At 47.4% G+C, this 19,893-nt stretch overlaps 1 protein-coding gene across 2 annotated transcripts in view; it reads left to right on the forward strand.

Moving 5' to 3' along the window:
• Positions 1–19,893, forward strand: part of LOC146830020 (verrucotoxin subunit beta-like) — a 182,893-nt gene that overhangs the window by 82,292 nt on the left and 80,708 nt on the right. For both annotated transcript variants that reach the window (XM_085604255.1, XM_085604254.1), the window contains one exon: positions 3,309–5,318. In XM_085604255.1, coding sequence (XP_085460381.1) covers positions 3,309–5,318 — 2,010 coding nt within the window. The remainder of the gene's footprint in view (positions 1–3,308; positions 5,319–19,893) is intronic.

Consider the following 19,893-nt stretch of genomic DNA (forward strand, 5'->3'; position numbering starts at 1 on the left):
GTTTCAGGTCCGACGACAGCTTTGGACGACTCGATCCAGAGCCGGAAGGCTTGACTGCTTGTTTTGGGTGGGGCGTTGGAAACATTCTCTCGGTGCTGACAGGTAGAGATGGTGCCGAAGCCTTATGGCACCGAGGACAGAATTGAAACTGAGTGCGTTCCATCAGCAGAAGGCTGAACCGACGCGGCTAGGCCCGAAGGTCGTCCACGATGTTTCCAATTAAAGATGGAGTGTTTCTCGATCGATACGGTACCTGGAGAATAGGGAAATGCGCACGACAACAATACCGTCTAGGGTGCAGTGGATTGCACACCAAGGGGAACTCGGAGAACGGTTTTGAACCAGAGTGCAGCAATACACGTTAAATCTAACAATGGAGTCGATGCCCATGCGCTCTATCACCGAAAGGAGGAGTCACCTTACCTCATGACTGGAAAGACTTCTTCGAAGAAAAACAGCTTGCAAACATTCGGACCCAACACTAGATGGCAGGAGTTTTCAAAGCATGTGTATATACAGCACACATGCCTCAAACCATCATTTTTCCACTCCTTATTCTCCAGTCTTTTTGGAGGATTCCCAACCCATCTTTGCTTTTCGGCTGTGATATTGTCATCTTCCTCCTAATCACACACGGAAATCACCATCATGGAGTACACAATTCCAGCTGATCAAAAGTGCAAAGAAACTCTAGTGCACTATATGGCTTTCTGAACTGAATTGATGTAATCCTTTCATAAAATAAATGTTCTGTAAATGAAACCTGTATTCTGGTGCATGAGCAGTCTAACTAAAAACATTCTGGATCTATGGTTCCAAAGCCCGCAGTGGCTTTCCGTGATATGGAAGTGTTCCTGCAACCACATCAGAGAATGTTGAGCAATGCATTTGCTACTCCTGCAAGTTGCGTGTTCTTATGGAACAATATCACCTGCGTCATTCTTTGAAGAGCTTCCTGTCATCATTTGAGCCTCCAAGTGAAGCACTGTCTCCATCTCTGATTGGTTTAGAGCTACAATCATTACCTGATCCATCCCTGCACTGGTCAAAGACGAGATGAATACCTTGAGAGTCCTTCATCAGGATCACACCTATGCTGCATGTGAGCCCGAGGTCATAGCAATCCATGCAGATGTCTAAATGTCACCCCATACATTAACAGGAAACCTGCACAGAATTCTCTGCCCCCTAAAAAAACTGTCATGAAGAAAACCAATACCGTTGACTATTTATCTATTTTTTTAATGTACTAACTGAGTTGCATAATTATTCCAAATTCAGCATATTCAGTATCACACAGGGTGTGCTTAGTTGCCAAAATGCACCTCTTTCTGAAGAATTTCATGATATGGCAACGTTTTTTATGGGAATGTCTTTTAAATAAAGTAACATTTTCAAATTTGAAACATGCATGGCTTGAAAGCAAGTACTTATGCAAAGCTTGCTGCATTACTTCAAGCTAGTTTAATACATTTATGATATTTTACATGTATTCATTTTATGTTTATGGTGATTTTATGGATTCATTTTAAATGTGGAATTTTATAATTTTTGTACAAGAGCATGGATTTGACTTGGATGTTCTTACAAAATGAATAGAAACCCTCATATGCATACTATTGAACCAGCTATGCCAGATACAGAAGTACAAGCCAGGGATGTTATAAAGACCCAAAGCCCAGACTTCATGTTGTGCAGGCGAAGACCCATTTCCTGCTCAATTATAGACCTGTTTATCTTTTAATCTAAAATAACATCAGTCCTCATCTTTAGAAGAACCTCTGAAAGTGTCAAATCGTCCAGGCAATGACCTTGAAACGTCTAATGAGACATCAGTCTGGGACACGTACAATTTTATCTTCATTTCAAGTTTACACAGCGAAGATAACGTAAACAGTGTACCCTGAATTCGTAATTTAGTCAAAAAGGGAAAATACTGGTTGGTCCTAAGCCTATTATATTAATGCATATAAGCGATGTCCGGAAATGAGTGGAAATTGCCCCCATCAAGTGGCCACTCAGGTAGAGAGGTGCTACGCCACAGGTCATCACAGCAGGTCCTGCCAGAGGCTGCCAGACTGCTGCAGCATTCACCCCTATGCTGAGATACCGAGCCCATTCTCAGAGGAGAGGAGTGGAGCTGATGTCTCTTCCTTTTGAGGGAACATTCTCTCCTGATAATTACAGCTTCTTGCAGTGACAGGCATGCTGTGCGCTGAACCCCAAGAAACTATAGATGCAAGTTAAGGTACCCCAGGCTCTCATAACATAGGGTGATAGGTTGACAAGTGACATTGCCACCATGTCAGAAATGTCCATACTCTTCTCATTGTCGTGACATGCGTAAGGGCTGGTTTAATAATATTCAATGTGATTATTGATCATGTACTAAGCAAAAGGATGAGGCTCTTGAAATAAGCCCATCTAAACATAAAGTGTCTTTTCTTAGAGCAGTACTTGTCTATTATATTGTAAAGGGTAAACATTGGGCTTGAATTACCACTGCATCCCTGACCCCTGCTGACGCCACATTAACAAGTATGTTCAGCAAGGTTGTGTGGGGCTACCACAAACTGGACTTTCACGTTCAAGCGTTAATGCCCTTGGAAAGTCACACCTTGTAGAACTAAGCCAAAGCCATAGTTTGCATAACAAAGCATTTTTACTTTTTCACAGTTAGCATTGTCTCTCTTTCATTTGATGGCTCATATTTGCTTACGATAAAATGCTCCTTTACTGAATTATTGGTGGTTTCAAGAAAAAATAAATAAACCTAATCAAGGAACGCTGTACCATTCCTTTATAACCTTTTATGAGTGACTGACTTCTACTGCACCCCCGTGCATTGCATGGCGGGTGGGTCTAAAGACAGAGGTAGATTGTGTCCTTGTGACCTCTTGTAGAGATGGCGTGGTGTTAAAGGGGGAGTACTTTGCGTCTTTGGGCACCTATGAGGTCACTTCCTGAGATTTGTCTGCTGGAATATGTTGAAGATGCAACTTTACTTCCAGACACAGGTTCCTACCTGAAGTTGCTCCTATGGTTAGGGTCTTACTTAGTGCAAACCACTTTTGGAGTTTCATCGAAGGTATCCCATCTTACTAGTCAGGTTTTATCAATTTGTATGAACCTATACCTAGAAAGTCTAATGTTACACCACAGAGTCCAGCTTTGGCCAATATTGATCAAAGCTTCAAGGAAGATTTGAGACTCTAATCAGTGGCTTTTCAGCTTAAAAATGTGCAATCTGTTGCAAAATCATAGGACTATTGCAGCCTCGTTTAAATGACATGTTCTTGTTATTTCAGGTGTTACTTTATGGGATAAGAAGACCATAGAGAGAGATGTGTGCGTCACGCAACAACCGAAAACACATTTTCAGATCATTGCCAAAGACCGCATTGAAGACAAAGCCTCTGCCCTCAATATCTCTGCCTCCCTGAAAGCAAGTTTCCTGGGGGGGATAGTTGATGTGGGAGGAGCAGCAAAATATTTAACGGAGACAAAGACTTCCAAGAAACAAGCCAGAGTGACCCTACAATATTCAACCACGACCAAGTTTGAACAACTGACCATGACACATTTAGGACGAAACAATATCCTTTATCCAGAAATTTTTGACCAGAATATGGCAACTCATGTGGTCACTGCAGTGCTGTACGGGGCACAGGCGTTTTTTGTCTTCGACCGAAAAGTGTCCTCATCTGAGGTAATGAAGGATATACAAGGAGATTTAAAGGGTGCCGTAGATAGAATACCTAAGGTTGCGATTGGAGGGCAAGGAGCCCTTACCATATTGCAGGATGACAGGAGTAAAACTGAAAAGTTCAATTGCACGTTTTGCGGGGATTTTGCTTTAACAAACAACCCTTCCACTTACGAGGAGGCCATTAATATCTATAAAAGCCTCCCATCGCTCCTAGGACCAAATGGCGAGCATGCAATACCTTCAATGGTCTGGCTGTATCCACTGAGCCAGCTGGACTCCAAGGCGTGTCGGCTGGTGCGCAGCATCAGTTCTCAGCTGATTGAAGATGCTCAGGCTGCCATGGAGGAGCTACATGAGCTTGACATGGAGTGCAATGACATGCTCGCCCAGCCGGCCGCTGTACACTTCCCTGACATCAGGAACAGAATCGAAAAATTCAAGAAGCTGTGCAGACAGTATAGAATGGCCTTCAAAGCAGACCTCGCTAGAATCCTACCCGCTGTTCGAGGAGGCGGAGAAGAGGAGAGTGCACTGGCGGACATTTTAACTGCCAAAGAAAAATCCCCATTTAGTACCACGCAACTTTCTGAATTTCTGAAATTGAAACAGAATGAGGTAAACTTCGTCAGTGGATACATGAATTTGTTGACCCAGTCAAAGGCAGTGAACATTGTACCTTCTCAGTTGGAAATGAAACAAGTCTTACGTGACCTCAGATTGGAACGTGTGATCTCACTCATGTTCACTTCACTAGGAGAAGAGGAGCCTTTTCTATCAGAATTAAATTCCTGGCTTACAAAGAATCAGTTTGAGGAACCCACCCGCCCAACCACTGGAGAGTGGCTTAATGATGCTGACGTGAACCAAAGATCTAGAGCCTTCGTGGAGGAGTTCATGGATTTTACAAGGCTCAATGCCTCAAACGAGAAGATCCAGTTTGTTGTGTCCTCAGTTTCTGATCCCAGTAATCCAGGTGTTTCGATTTACTTTTATGAGCGGGGGGTTCTAAACGACAAAGCCTTCCACCCACCACGCCCTGACACCCCTAAGATAAGTCGAATATCTCATGACAGAGTGGAGCTAACCTGTGCACCGCTGCCTGGTGCGACAGATCCAGTATTGAACTATTGTGTCGAGTACAGGACCAGCAGCGAAGAAAGCTGGACCTGCATTGAAGGAGAGGACACCAGTGACACAGTCACAGTGACCGGTCTGCGTCCTAACTGCCTGTACCAGTTCAGACAATCAGTGAAGTCTGCTCGATGGGTCACCTTACTAAGTAAACCCACCCTTATGATCAAGACCCTTCCTTGCAGCCCACCTAAGAAGGTGACAGGCCGGCAGAATGGACCCGGAGACTTCACACTCACCTGGCAAGAGCCTGGCACCATTGGTGCTGGCATCCGAATAAGTGCCTACAAGGTTGAAATCGCAGAGGAATCTACAGATATAAAGAGGCGGAAGGAGCAACTGACTGCACAGAAGGTTGAGACTTGCACCATCGAAGGAGTGAACCCCAAATCATCCTACAGATTCCGAGTGTCGGCAATCTGTGGCAATGCCGGGAGCAGCGCCGCGAGTGAGGACTATGCCTTGAAAAGAGAGGAGGGTGAGTAACTTCATATACCTCAGATGCACAATGCACACTGTTCACACAATGAGACCTTTCCATGTCCAGATTTTCTTAGCACAGTGTACTAGCAATTTAAACACAAAGCAAACACATGGCACTAGCACAGTTTTCTCTAATAATGCCTCAAAGAGAGAGAACCAATAATTGTCACAGCCTAATAATTAAATGGCTGCACAAACCCAATTCCCTGGTTTTCCAATTAATTTCCTTAAATCATACAAATTCACAAATGAGAATAAAAAGAAGGTAGCGGCTATTCTACTGCTATTTACTCGGCTGCTAGCTAAATAGCAGAGATTATACACTAATCGACCAGCTGTACCATAAATAGGTAGTAGATTTCATTATTCACCAGGCTGCTGACGGAGATTATGTACTGTTTGAGCAGTGGCCATGTAAACAGTAGAGAAACTTCACTATTTACCCATCAGTCAACAAGATAGCTGAGATCATGTACAATTTGACTGGCAGCAGTGAAAACAGCAAAAAAAATAAAATCACTATTAATCCAGCCTCCAACTAAATAGTGGAGATCATGTACTATTTGCATCACAGCTCTGCAAACGGAAAATCACCCAGCCACAACTAGATAGCGAAGATCATGTATTTACCAGGACACTGACAAATTAGCAGAGATTAAGTTCCATGTAGTCAAGAAACCTTACAATTTATGTTGTCGCCAGTTAATTAGCAGACATTCTGAACTAGTAAGCCTGTTGCCAGATACCGACTAAAGTTTCCCTGTAGATTGGGAGCACATGGGGCATATTATCAAGCACGGCGTTAAAATTATCGCCGCTTTCGCGGCAGAACACTGCCACTACAGCGGCGATAATAGGCTTGATAATATGCCGCAGAGAATTCCAATAGAAGCCCAGGTTGACACCAGAACATGGGCTTCTATGGAAATTCTCTGCGGCATATTATCAAGCCCATTATCGCCGCTTTAGCGGCAGTTTTCTGCCGCTAAAGCGGCGATAATTGTAACGCAGTTACTTGATAATATGTTCCTTGGTGACTACAGTGGTAGTAGGTGGGGGTAAGAAGGAATTTGTGGAAGTGTTTTGCGACTGACTCAGGGATGGTCCTTGGCATGCTGGGGGATGATACACATAACTGGCAGCCTTGAGTTCTTTGTTCCTGTTTGAGTCTCTGTTCTTTCTTTGTAGGCCTCGGTCTGCCTCTGCTCCCATCAGATCTTTGCAATGTCTCAATCTCTCTATTACATTCTTTCCTTTGGTTTCACTTACACTCCAATACAGTTTGTGCCCTAGGATTTCCTCTGTCTGTGTTTACTGTAATGCGTCCATAGTTTTAGACTCCTTCTGGCTTCTTCCATCTCAGGCTGTCACGCGCAGTCTCTGCATATAATGTCTTTATTCACAAGTACAAAGCACCCCTAACTCCTTCGGTTTCTGGATTCTTCCAGATTGTACCTGTTCTCCTGCCTCGTGCTTGGACTCCCAGTCTTTGTGCCCAGAGTGGGCGGGTGATGCAGGATGCGACTAACACTCTAGGTCAATTGATGATCAAATAGCTGACTCCGCCTTTCATTTTTCCCCAGATAGTTCAATTGATCTTGGTAGGAGCAACGGTTATGTAAACCAAACATTAGGTAGCAAATATTTAGCTGGCCACTGGTAAAATAATACATTTTCATTGCTATTTACTTGGCCGCTAGCTACATAGCAAAAATGATTTACTCTTTGGCTGGTGGCCTTCAACATAGCAGAGAAACTTTGCTTTTTACTCAGCCACTACCTAATGATTAGAGATTTGGTATGATCAGCCGGTGACCGTGCAAATAGCAGAAAAATGGCACTGTTTAACTAACTGCTGGCTAAATAGCAGAGATTCAGCACCGTTTGGCAAGCAGCCGTGCACATAAGAAGGAAAATCTACTATTTAGCTGCCCACGGACTAATTAGCTGAGTTTATTTACTATTTGGCAGCAGTCAAGCAAACAAAAAAGACCTTCACTCATTATCTATCTGTTGGCAGAACAGCAGATTTTATTTGCAATTTGGCCATCAGCCATGCAATTAGCAAATGCACCTAATTATTTTACTGAATGCTAATTAAGTAGAAGTTATTATATACTATTTCATCGGTAGAATGGCAAATAGAAATAAAATGTAATACTTACCTGACTGCAGGCCTAAAATAATGTACTGTTTGGCCGGTGGCCTTGCAAATAGAAAATAAATTATTCACTGGGAGGTTAGATAAATAGCAGACAATATGCACAACTTAGCCAGAAGCCGTGCAAATAGCAGAAGAACAGCATTATTTACCCAGCTGGCATCTAAAGAGCTTAGATTTTGTGTTATTATGCCTTATGCAGATTTAAATAGGTGCTTACCACCAGGAATAACTGCAAACAAGGAGTAAATATAATTTGAAACCATCTCGTTATGAAAGTTAAGGTTCTGATATATTATTATTTAATTTGCAAAAAGTGGTCACGAATTCAGACGAAACTTGTTGAGAATTAAACAGTATTTTGCAAAACGACTTATGCACTGTTCAGTCGGTCCACAAAATACTGAATCACAGGGAGTTGCAGAACAATCTACCTAATTAATATTCATTAGGCAGGCACCAATTTGCATGTAAACACAGGGAGAGTTGCCTGCAAGGAACAGCACATCATTATCTTTCTCATTGCCCATCAAAATGGAAAACTCCTAAAAAAATTAAAATAAAAGAAATAAGCAGCCTGTTTCCTTAAAGGAACTTGTGCTGTTCTTAAAATTAAAAGCTTTCCGTTTTGGAAACCTCCTTGCTCGTGAGGTTGCCAACATAACTCCGAAAGGGAAATGGCTCCTTAGGGGACCACTTTACCTTTGCAAACTAGTTACCAACCCAAGCTGGATGTTAGCTCATCAATGGTTTATGACATCAGTTGGAGTCATAGACTGTCAATAGGCCTGGTTGAACTTGTATTTATGCCGGAACAATTTAGCATTGCTCTTGTGGTGTGCAATTACCGAATATTACACAATTGATGCCTGCTTGTGTAACTAAGAATAGTTTTGGGCAAAGATTCGACTGCAGGAGGGTCAGCATGCCTACCCACACTTTATTTTGCTCTCCCGAGTTGTCTGGCACTGGATCGGGAGTGGTGTATTCCCTATCTAACTTTAGTACTCCCTGCTGGACCTGTCTCCCTTTACGGTAAAATGTGAAGGCACAGATGACAAGACTAAAGTATTTCGGTCAAAGAATGACAGACAAGGATCTCATTTTGAAGATATACTACATAAATTTAAGTGCAGAAATGCTAAACATATTCATCAAATGACATAAGGCCTAATTATGACTACAGTGGTCCAATGGACCCCTCTAGCAATGGTGGCGGTGCAAACATCGCCCACACCAGCGGTACGATTGCCCTCATAAAAGTTTGGCAGTTGGACCACCATGGGACCACCGCAACTGCCATCGGAGAGCCCTGGCGGTATTGTGGCGGTATTGTGGCTGCAATATGCTTGCCACTGCGGCACTGCCAAGCATATTACGAGTTTCCTCTCTGCCATAGTTTTCATGGCGAGAGCCCGCCATGAACATTTTGGCGGCGAAGAAGCAAATGGGGTCCTACAGGGACCCCTGTTGCCTCAGGGCAATGGGGTGCATCAGGGGGGCACATATGGTGCCCGCCTGTGTGCAGTTACCCCCTTTATTGCATGGTGCATGCTGTTCAGGCTTTGTCATTCCCATGGCGGTGCCTTTTTAACAGGCACAGCCATGGGAATGCCAAAGGATCGTCCGCCAGACCACGAGATTACTTGTAATCTGGTAGCCGGCCGGCGGTCGAGTTTTGCAGTCCTAGAGTCGAGTGCTGGTGGGGTGGGGGAAAGGGTTTCCTCCTGGCATGAAGAAATTGCACTCTTTTATAGAGCTATAGACAAAAGCTTCATATATTTACTACTTTCGTAAATGGTTCACGTGCTCATAACCAATCGGAATCAAGCAAAGAAAAAACAATGACAACAGAATAGATGCCAAGATTTTTTCTCTGTTCTACTATATGGAGTTGTGGTGTTCACAACATCTGTTCTCAGCGCATGAAATGTTAGATAGTATGTTTTTCAGTCTGAGACAGTGACTCTATCCTTGGGAAAGTACACTCTGCTTAGTCAGCTTCGGAAACCCACTTTTTCACCAAGTGAAGCCTATGAGTTCCTTATTATGGCAAAGAATAAACAACAGTTCAAATCAGGTGTTAGAATGCAACTTCACAGTAAAGATGGACAACAAGGCCTAATGTATCCTAAGTTTATCTAAAACCTGATTTCTTGCACAAATTGAAGCTTAAACAATTCACACTCGCAACTCGCCCAATTATGATCAGTGTCAGCTGGTGACAATTGAAAGTGGTGTGGCGTAAAAGTGAGGGATGACTCTTATTAATATTAATTTGAAAACTGTGTAGCCCCATCACTCCCATTTGCACAGAAATACAAATACAACCAGAATATGTGACCACTGCAGGGAGGCCAAGGACTCAAAGGCCATGTGTTCTAAACCCCTCTTTGACCCGCTAACAGGCACGGTGAAAATGTCGCAGTGCCCTCTTCCTCCGCTCCAGAGCATTCAATCGTGGCCTGTTATAAACACCTCGAGGTGACTGAAGTAATAGGACTGTGTTTCTCAACCCTCTCCTCTTCCTGGGGTCCAGCCTGGCATTCAACAAGCCCCTACTCACAATATAGTGTAATGTACTGAGTGCAGGAGAGGTGCATTGCCCCCATGCTCCTCAGCTGTCCTCCTCTGCGTGCAGTTCAGGACACGTCCTTCAACCCAAGCATGCCTCAAATGCAGTGCAGGGTTTCCTTATTGCTGCAGGGTCACAGCTCGTGTTTCCAGTGCAGACAGAATCCACCACAGGGGCAGCGCCTGGATGGTTCGTTCCTTGTGACAGGCGCTGGAGCATAGAGATTGAATGCCCTTTGTTTGCTGGGTCCCTGGAGAGACCGAGGCAATCTGATCCCTTTGGGGTCGACAGATTGCTGTCACTGTCCAGCTCCACCTGCCACCTCTTGTCACTGCCCTGTTCAGTGTCAGGGGAAGGCTCTGTCTGTGACACCTATCCCAGACCCTCTCTCTGTGCATTGGAACGCCTGGCACCTTATGATGTCCTCTTCCCCAACCCTATGGATAAACCTTCGTCTAGCAAGACATACAAGCTTCACGCTAGAATATGAATGAGTTCTAGGCATATCTTCAACAAGACCATAAAATGCCAAAGTATGACTACGAGTCCCAGCATGCAATGTGCCATAGTTTTAACAGGCACAACCTGCTGAAACTATCATAAAAGACAGAACTAATCAGCAGCATTGACGGTGCAGTGTGCCAAGGAGACTCATGTCACATTTGTCACCTTCAATGGTCCTATTTGGCTCCATTTGACTCTTGCAAGCTGTTACTGGTAGTTTCACCCTTTCCTAATGCTGCCATTGGCCTCCAAGTCCCAGAATGCAAAGCGCGGTTGTCTATAAATCCAGCAGAAGCTGAACAAGCGCTATAAAACATGATGGTTAGATGTGTTTAAATATAGTGCAAAGTGACTAATCTCTAAAGGTGCCGCAGGTCAGGTGGGAGTTGTTCACCAGTCCTGGGTCTCAGTTCGCATATTTGCAATTTCGTACGGGCCCTGCATAAAGTAAAAAAACTATGGATCTAAACTTAAGAAGAAACAAAGGGCTGGGGGAACATACACATCATAGTTAGGCAGTTTGAGATTTACCATAAAAAAGTATGTTTGTCTCAAAATTAGAATATCATTTTTCATAACGTTCTAGCATTTGTAGTAGTGCCAAAATACTCAGCAGTCCTGTTCATGTACTGATCGCGTTAAAACGTGGACTCCCTCTTCTTGGCCCCCTGCAATGTAAGTTTGTAAGTGCCTGAAGAATACAAGCATTTGCAATGCAATCGGTCTCGACTTTGGGATTTAATAAGTATTAACGAAGCTGACATTTTTTGTGCAACGTGATATGCAACTTCCAGGGACAGACAGCGTGTGAAAAGCTGTGCGCTCCTTTCCTTTCAGAAATCCTCTTAAAAATTTCCCGTACGACTCGTATCCGTATTATTTTACGTACGAATCGTACAAGTCCCGTCCCACCGGTGAAGTACGATTCGTACGTGAAAAATACATATGAATCATATCGGGAAAAAATCCCCGAGACGTCCCCGGACAGTTTTACGTACAAATCGTAAAACTGAAGTCCGACCGCACAAGTACGATCCGGACCCACCTACCGAATTCACAAGCGTATGGAAAACGTCCCGTACGGACCAAACTCCGTACGACTCGAATCACGGGTAAACTTGTGCCCGGGATACGAGTCGTACGGAGTTTGGTCCGTGCGGAACGTTGCATGTCAGCACCGTACACCCCCCTGTATGTCGGCACCGTACCCCAGCCCCGTACTTGTATGCACCGTACCCCAGCCCTGTACCCCAGCCCTGTACTAGTATGCCCCGTACACCAGCCCCATACCCCAGCCCCGTCCTTGTACGCACCTACCCCAGCCCCGTACTAGTACGCCCCGTACACCAGCCCCATACTTGTTTGCACCATACCCCAGCCCCGTACCCCAGCCCCGTACTAGTACGCCCCTTACACCAGCCCCGTACTTGTACGCACCGTACCCCAGCCCCGTATTAGTACGCCCCGTACACCAGCCCCGTACTTGTACGCACCGTACCCAAGCCCCGTACTAGTACGCCCCGTACTTGTACGCACCGTACCCCATCCCCGTATTAGTACGCCCCGTACACCAGCCCCGTACTTGTACGCACCGTACCCAAGCCCCGTACTAGTACGCCCCGTACCCCAGCTTCGTACCAGTACGCCCCGTACACCAGCCCCGTACCCCAGCCCCGTACGCCAGCACCGTACTTGGACGCACCGTACCCTAGCCCTGTAGTAGTACGCCCCGTACCCCAGCCCCGTACTTGTACGCACCGTACCCCAGTCCTGTACACCAGCCCCATACTTGGCCGCACCGTACCCCCACCCCGTACTAGTACGCCCCGTACTCCAGCCCTGTACCAGTATGCCCCATACACCATCCCCGTACTTGGACGCACCGTACACCAGACCCGTACCCCAGCCCCATACTAGTACGCCACGTACACCAGACCCGTAACCCAGCCCCGTACTTGGATGCATCGTACCCCAGCCCTGTACTAGTACGCCCCGTACACCAGCCCCGTACTTGTACGCACCGTACCCCAGCCCCGTACCCCAGCCCCGTACTTGGACACACCGTACCCAAGCCCCGTACTAGTACGCCTCATACACCATCCCCATACTTGTACGCCACGTACACCAGCACCGTCCCCCAGCATCGAGTATGTACAGACCTTACAACAACCTCGGGTATGCTAGCACAGTACAACAACATCGCGTATGTACGCACCTTACATATGCGAGGTAGAAACGACTCGCACTGAACCAGGGCACTGGAAAACACCACAAGGAGGCTCAATTCGACTCACACAACACCACAAAACACGTCTACACTCAGCAAAACATCTAAATCACTGACCATGGCCACATACAAACAGGCAAACAGAGGCCCAAAATCACAACCACCCCTTATAACACACCCACCAACATTTCAAACTCAGGCCCGCCCACAAATGGACCAATAAAAAGGGCCCACACACACTACACACTAACCATGAGCCTTTGCAACAGACTCACCACAGCAACAGAGCACACACCAACAACTACACCCATACATCTTAACCTATACACCTTCACACAACCTCCTTCACACATACCCCCTCTTCACATTCACACACACACCTTCACATTCACACACACAACCAGCCACACCCTCACCCCACACCATGCCCACAGACAAGAATCCAAAGTTCAGAAGGAAGGAGCTGGATATCCTTGTCAACGAAGTCATCAGAGTCGAGCCACAGCTCTTTGGAACATTGGTCAGACAGACCAGCATAGCAGAAAAATCACGCCTGTGGCAGAGGATCGTCAATAGAGTGAATGCTGTTGCACCCATCAGAAGGACCAGGAACGAATGCCAAGCCAGGTGGTACGATCTGCGGAAGGCAGTCAAGAGGAAGATGAACGAAGCCTACGCCCAGAGCAACATCACTGGAGGTGGGCTGCCCCTGGGAGGAGAAGGTGATGGCCCTGCTCCCGCCGGTGGGAATACATGGACTTCAAGGACTTCCAGAGCCTGGTGAGTACACAAACAACTTATGGAACATGGGGGAATGGAATCCACACCCCAACTACACAAACTGCATGCAACTACCCCCAAGCCCTCACCGGCCACAACCACACTCAAAAACAACGCCCATGCCACTAACATGTGTATGCCACATTCACAAAGCAAGGCAATGTCATGTCCCATGCTACACGAACCACCAACACAACAATGGATGTCCGCCATGCTGGGAGGGGGGGCCTCACAAAACGCAATCTTCAACTTACAATCACACACCATTGGCCTCATCCCATATGGCCCAGGTACATACCCATGCACCATACTCAATGCACAGGGACTGGCAAAGTACAGACAAGATAGCTGACACTTGGCCCTGCTTTAGGAAGCACGGGGCCCTCCTCTGACCACTACAAACTCAAACACCAACACAACAAGCTCAGATATCTAGGACAGGAACTCACACTCACTGTCATTGCAGCATGCTCCATGGGGGGACAGCTACATCACCTGGGAGACCCACTGCCAAATCACACTACACCCACCAGCAAGCCCTGTCACACACACCCCACACACAACCACACACCCCCGGGACAGCCAAAGTATTTACCCACTCTCACAATGGACATGTCTCACAACAAGACCAATACATAGCCCCAGAAGCACCCAAGACTAAAACCAACAGGTCAAAGAGTCAGGAGCACATATTAATCTTGCCCCCACAACATACCCATCCACAAGTGAACATGCAGGAGAATGCTAGGAACATACAACTACCTGGAGGAACTGTGACAACTTGAATATGTATGAAAAATGGATGTCGCATGATACAGCAATAATAGTGAATAATATTGTCTTTCTCTCACACACAGGGCACCCTGATGGATCTCCCCCCAACAATGGGGGGGAAGAATCACAGTCCCAGGCTCGGGAGGAACCCGATCCACCTGGCCCCTCTGGTGTCCGACCCCCTGCAGCACCTGCTTCAGGAACATCTGTGCCAACCACCACCCCCATTCTTGCCACATCCCAGGAGACACCCAGGAGCCCTGCCCGCACTGAAAAACTGAGCCAGTCTGGAGACAGACAACACTGCAAATGCCATCCCTCAGGGGTCCCGGAGACCCGATGAGCCCACAACGGCAGGCCAGGCTCGTGTGGGCAGGAGTGGTGGGAGTGGAGGCAGGCGGAGGCGAGAACCTGACCAGCCAGCTGAAGGGACCGGTATGTCACACATACGCAACATCATCGACGCATACCAGCGTGACTCCAGGGTCCTCAGCCAGGTAGTGGAGACCCTCACAGAGATTAAGAACCAGCAGGCCGAGCAACACGCCAGTCAACAAGAACACCAAGGACGATGGAGGCAAGACTGGCTGAGCTCCTGGCGGTGCAAACGGACATAAGCCATTTACTCCGTCGGATCGCCGACAACATGGGCAACCCTTCCTGTGCCACCAGGCGAAGACCAACACCAGCCACAGGGAGGGAGGAGGAGGAGGGAGGAGGAGGAGGATTCGTCCGACGGAGCGTCCAAAGCATCGTCAAGGCCTGCATCTGAGGGTCCCGCGAGGAAGGTGGGTCGTCCACGGAAAAGACCCTGAGAGGCAGCGGGCCATCCACATCTCCCAGGTCACCTGGCATGGCACCTGGCCTTCATGTGCAACAGCATTCACCTCATTGACTGACATTCTCTGCCACATGGACTTGCTGGTCACAGTCTGACCAATGATGCCGAAGACTGTGGTCTGGACTATGATGACTTCAAATGGCAAGGATACCATCTCCCCTGTGAACTTTGGATTCTAGGATCCCTGTACAGCACCTATTTCTTTGCACAAATCACACCCCAGACCTACAATAAAACACATTAATTTGAATTTGATGTTGCAGTCATTTTGCATGAGTCCACAACATACGTGTGGGGAAATGTTAAACTATGCCTGAGTGTTGAACTAACGCCAGCCATACATACCCTGGGATCGTAGTCTGGTACAGGACACACATGGGTCGCAATGTATCATCCAATACAGACATGGAGCACAATACTCAAACGTGATGGCCTCAAGCTGCTGAGGGTGGGCTTGCAATACTGTGCAGACAGACCAATGTGGAAGAGTATCATGAAGGCATAGAGGTCATGGATCATGTGGAGGGGCCCGGGGAGGGAGTCCCAGGTCTGTTTGTCCAGGTGGGAGAACTATCGGCTGCATGCTGTAGTCCTGTGTATGTGAAGAATGGTGGACAGGGCAAGGTTGGATGCAGGGAGTTGGACAACGGGGTCTTGGATGACTGACGTCCAAGGTTGGTTTGGGGTCTTGGGTTGGGGACTGCCTTCTGAGTGTGGGTGAGGAGTCTGAAGGTCATCCTGCAGCAGACATTGAGCAATTGCAGCTATCTCAGGTGGACGGTGATGTGTTTGGGGCACGGGATGTTGAAGATGAGCTGTGCAGATGCACCCGGGATGTGGACAAGTCAGCCAGGATTTTCGCTGTTCTTGCTCCGTAGAGGGTGGTGCTGTAGTTGACCCGGCTGGTGTCGGGGACCTTGGTGACGGGCGGTCTTGCCTTGGAGTGGATCTATCTGTGGATCATGTGCATCATGCGGAGGGTGTTGCAGCATGAGGTACAGATGCTGTTCATTTGCATGGCAATTGTGAGCAACCAGTCCATGATGAACACAAACTTGTGTGCGTTGGCAATGGGTGCTGGTGCAGTGCCCCGGTCATTGGTACACAAGGAGTTGACACAGCTGTAAGGGGACAATCCTCAGATGAATACCCAATTCATGGCCAAGTCCATCCTCAGTTGGCTGATGTTTAGCCATTTGGTAACACACATCATGGCTCCTTTAAGTTAGGAACTGGAAACGGCATGGTCTTTTGTGAGTGTTATGAGCAGCTGGCTGTCAGTGGCATACGAGATGATGATGAGGTTGTGTGCGCATGTGATGGAGGAGAAGGGGGTCATGGACACATTGAAGATTGACACGCTGAGAGATGACCCCTGGGGCATGGTCCAGATGACCACAGTGTACTACATGCCTAAGGCTCCAGGCAGACTCCCCGGGACTTGCTTGTGAGCTAATACTTGATTTCATTATGGTCCAGACTCTGGATACCAGTTTTGGAGATGTGTGAGCTGACAGTGTGGTAGCACATTGTGTATAATGCTGTTCAGAGTTCAAGGGAGGTGGCCTCACCATTGTTGAGCGGTGCAAACTTGGTGGTGGTGGTGGCCATGCTGACGGTTGCAGTGGTGTGATTACTGTGGAAGATGTTCTTGTGCAGGTTGCCTGGAGCTCTTAGCGTTTGCCTCAGTTTGTCAGTTGCTTGTTGCCTGTCTTCTTGATGACCTTTCCTGGGTAGGGAAGCACGGTGATGTTCCTTGAGAGCCTGCGGGTCTGCCGTACGTTGTCTAAGAACGGCCTGGGTCACTGCATGCCTCCATCTACCATGGAATGTGCCTAACTCAAAGGATACATACATGACGTGCTGGACGGGCGCTACAAGGATGGGGAATGATGTGTAACAGATGTTGTGTGGGAAGGGGCCTGATGTAGATCCCCAGTGGATGTTGCACATGAGCCGGGTTTGTATTTCCTGCAGATGGAAGTCCAGAACCTGAGGGGGTTTGTTCACGCGGATAATAGTGCTGCCTGCCTCTGTGTGCCAAGGCTTGCGTGTATGTCCATGAGCCAGCAGTGCTAGAAAGTTGCAAGGGATTGCCTCTGCCTGCAAGGGTGGGCTGTCTTTTGGATGGAGAGCTAATGTCAGTGCACTCACAATGCTGATGAGCTCCTTGATGTCCTGTGGTTTTGTGCCTCGGCCCTATCTGAAGGATCTCAAATTGTCCTTGATGCTGATATGGTGATGTCTGTTTGTGCCATTTTACAGGCTTGTAAGGCAAACAATGGTTCATTGTGTCGCTAACTTGGCACAAGAGTCCGGCCACACCTGTATGAGTCCAGTAGGTCTGCCTTGTCCCAGGTGGATTAACTGTTGTTGTGCTTCACAGGAAAGTCCGTCAATGTGGCAACATTAGTGGATCATTTGCTGATCCAGTGGGTGAGGTTGCAGGGTGTGGCGGTGGTGTTGGTTCCACTGTCCCACACAGCTTGTCTGGGGTGACTTACATCAAGCATCTTTGGGGGATTGGTAGTGGGGTGTGTGTTAGTGTGTTGCCTGTCCGAGACGTGGATGTAAATGTTGATGGACCAATGATGGATGGTGGTGTTGCTCTCCTCCAGCCAGAACTTACTGGCCCCCATCCACATGTAGCCTGTGGAGGTGTGGGCGTGCGTGAAGATGGACGTGTTGATGGCTTTGCGGAATTGGGGATGTCGGCCTGGAGATCTGTAGAGGAGTGTTCCCCTGAGGGTTGCCAGGGGGTTTGTGCCAACCCGGCTTTCTAACTTTGAGGGTGGACTTGTGAATAAATTGAAATTCATCCTATGGGATTCTTGGGGACGTCCCTGCGGGTGATCTTGTATCCGTCTGAGATGGCAATGACGAAGATGTGTTCTTTGGTTGCATTTATCAAGCTCACTGCAATAAAGGTGATGTGTGGCCCTGTTGTGTTGAGGAGGCAACAGACTCAAATGGCGTGCTGTTGGATGGAGACGCTGTGGAGTAGGAGGGACATGACCTGGTTGGTGTGACAGGGCCTGGAAGGCGGGGCATCGTTGTGTAGGCAGTTGGAGTTGCACACCCTGCATGCAAAGGGTTTGTGTGTGCGCTTAGGGGATGCCTGAGAGCATGCTGCAGAATTTTGTGTGTACATTGCTTGGAGGGTGGCTGCAACATGAGCCTGTTGTGTGATGTGGGTCATGCAAGGACATGAGGGCCATGCACTGTGCATGTTGCGGGCGCTGATGGGTATGCATTTGGCACGGCGTTGGCGCAACAGTGGCACAGACAAGCTGATGACAGCATGATGAATGGGTGGAGGGAGGAAGGGAGGAGCATCTTGGAGGCGTGTGGCTTTCAGAAACATGGAATTTGGTGGGCCCTGCCGCAGGGGCCGCAGCAGCAGGCGGCAGGCTCTGGAAAATAGGTCAAAACTATCACACAAAGCCAAGGAGGTCATGAAGGACAACTGCAACAGGCGTACGTAAATGAAGGAGTGTCAGGTAACTCATGGCTCCCTCAGAGAAAATGGATGAACAATCATCAAAGATGACTGACACAGGATCTGTGAACAGAAGGACGAGCAGCGCACAGGAGACACATCCTCAGCATGCGGTGACAGCCCGTTGGGGGGGAGCAACCTGCACAAATACATACACAACCATGGACTTCATGCACAATAGAGATTAGTAGCCATTAAGAACTGCATGCATGTTGCCGAAGTACACATACACTCATATGCACAATCTGTGACAACTATGCCATAGATGATGCCTGCAAAGTGGCAAGAGACGTGAAGTGACAGAGATGAGGCACTTTGGAGGCTGAGGAACACCTTTATTACACAAACTCAGCACCAAGGGAAATGCATCCATATGAACAGACTCACATGTCACTTGACTTAACATGTGGGACATACGCTGGACACCCCCTTCACAACACGGATGTTCTAAATCCAAATGAACTGGCACACAAGTTAAGGGGATGAGCCAAACACCTCCTGCTGCACACAGAGCGGCTGCAATTCACCATTGAGTCTGTAATGGGGATGTCCCACACTATGTCCACCCATTGCATCACGTATGTTTCTGAAGGAAGTGTTACCCACACTGATGCCTTAATCATAATCCAAAAACGTATACAGGCGACTGTAATAAAGGGTGACTATCAATTCATGGGAGTGATGATACATGTACAGTGCCCCATGGTGAGTACACATGTATGCATGGTAACACAACATGCACAGAAGCAGTCCCCACACATTCCCAACCCGTACCACCACCAAAAAGCCTTGCTGCAAACCTTACCCAAACTGACATTTCCACATGTCCATGCATGGAACGCTGATTCAGCACAAGTTGCAATACTCATGAGGAATAGTAGGAGGACAACGATGACACGAGCAGACAACAGGTGCAACAACCTGGGAATGACAGACAGACAAGAAGTCAGCACTAAGAATTTCCTCTGCACACATGGTCAGTCACTGAACATGAACAATGTTGTACCCATGCAAATTGCTAAGAATGTCTCTCAGCAAAACGGTGTGGCATTACATCATCACTCGAGTGACACATCAAAACACACATCTAAGTCACTTTGCCATAACTCAGCTGGACACAAACATTGCAACACATGCCACCCAAGGCTACAAGCGTGCACACTCAGACCCAGTGACTCACCATTATGAGAAGAAGTTGCGTATGAGCTG

The sequence above is a fragment of the Triturus cristatus genome, chromosome 5_1, assembly GCF_964204655.1.
Source record: "Triturus cristatus chromosome 5_1, aTriCri1.1, whole genome shotgun sequence".
NCBI lineage: Eukaryota > Metazoa > Chordata > Amphibia > Caudata > Salamandridae > Triturus > Triturus cristatus.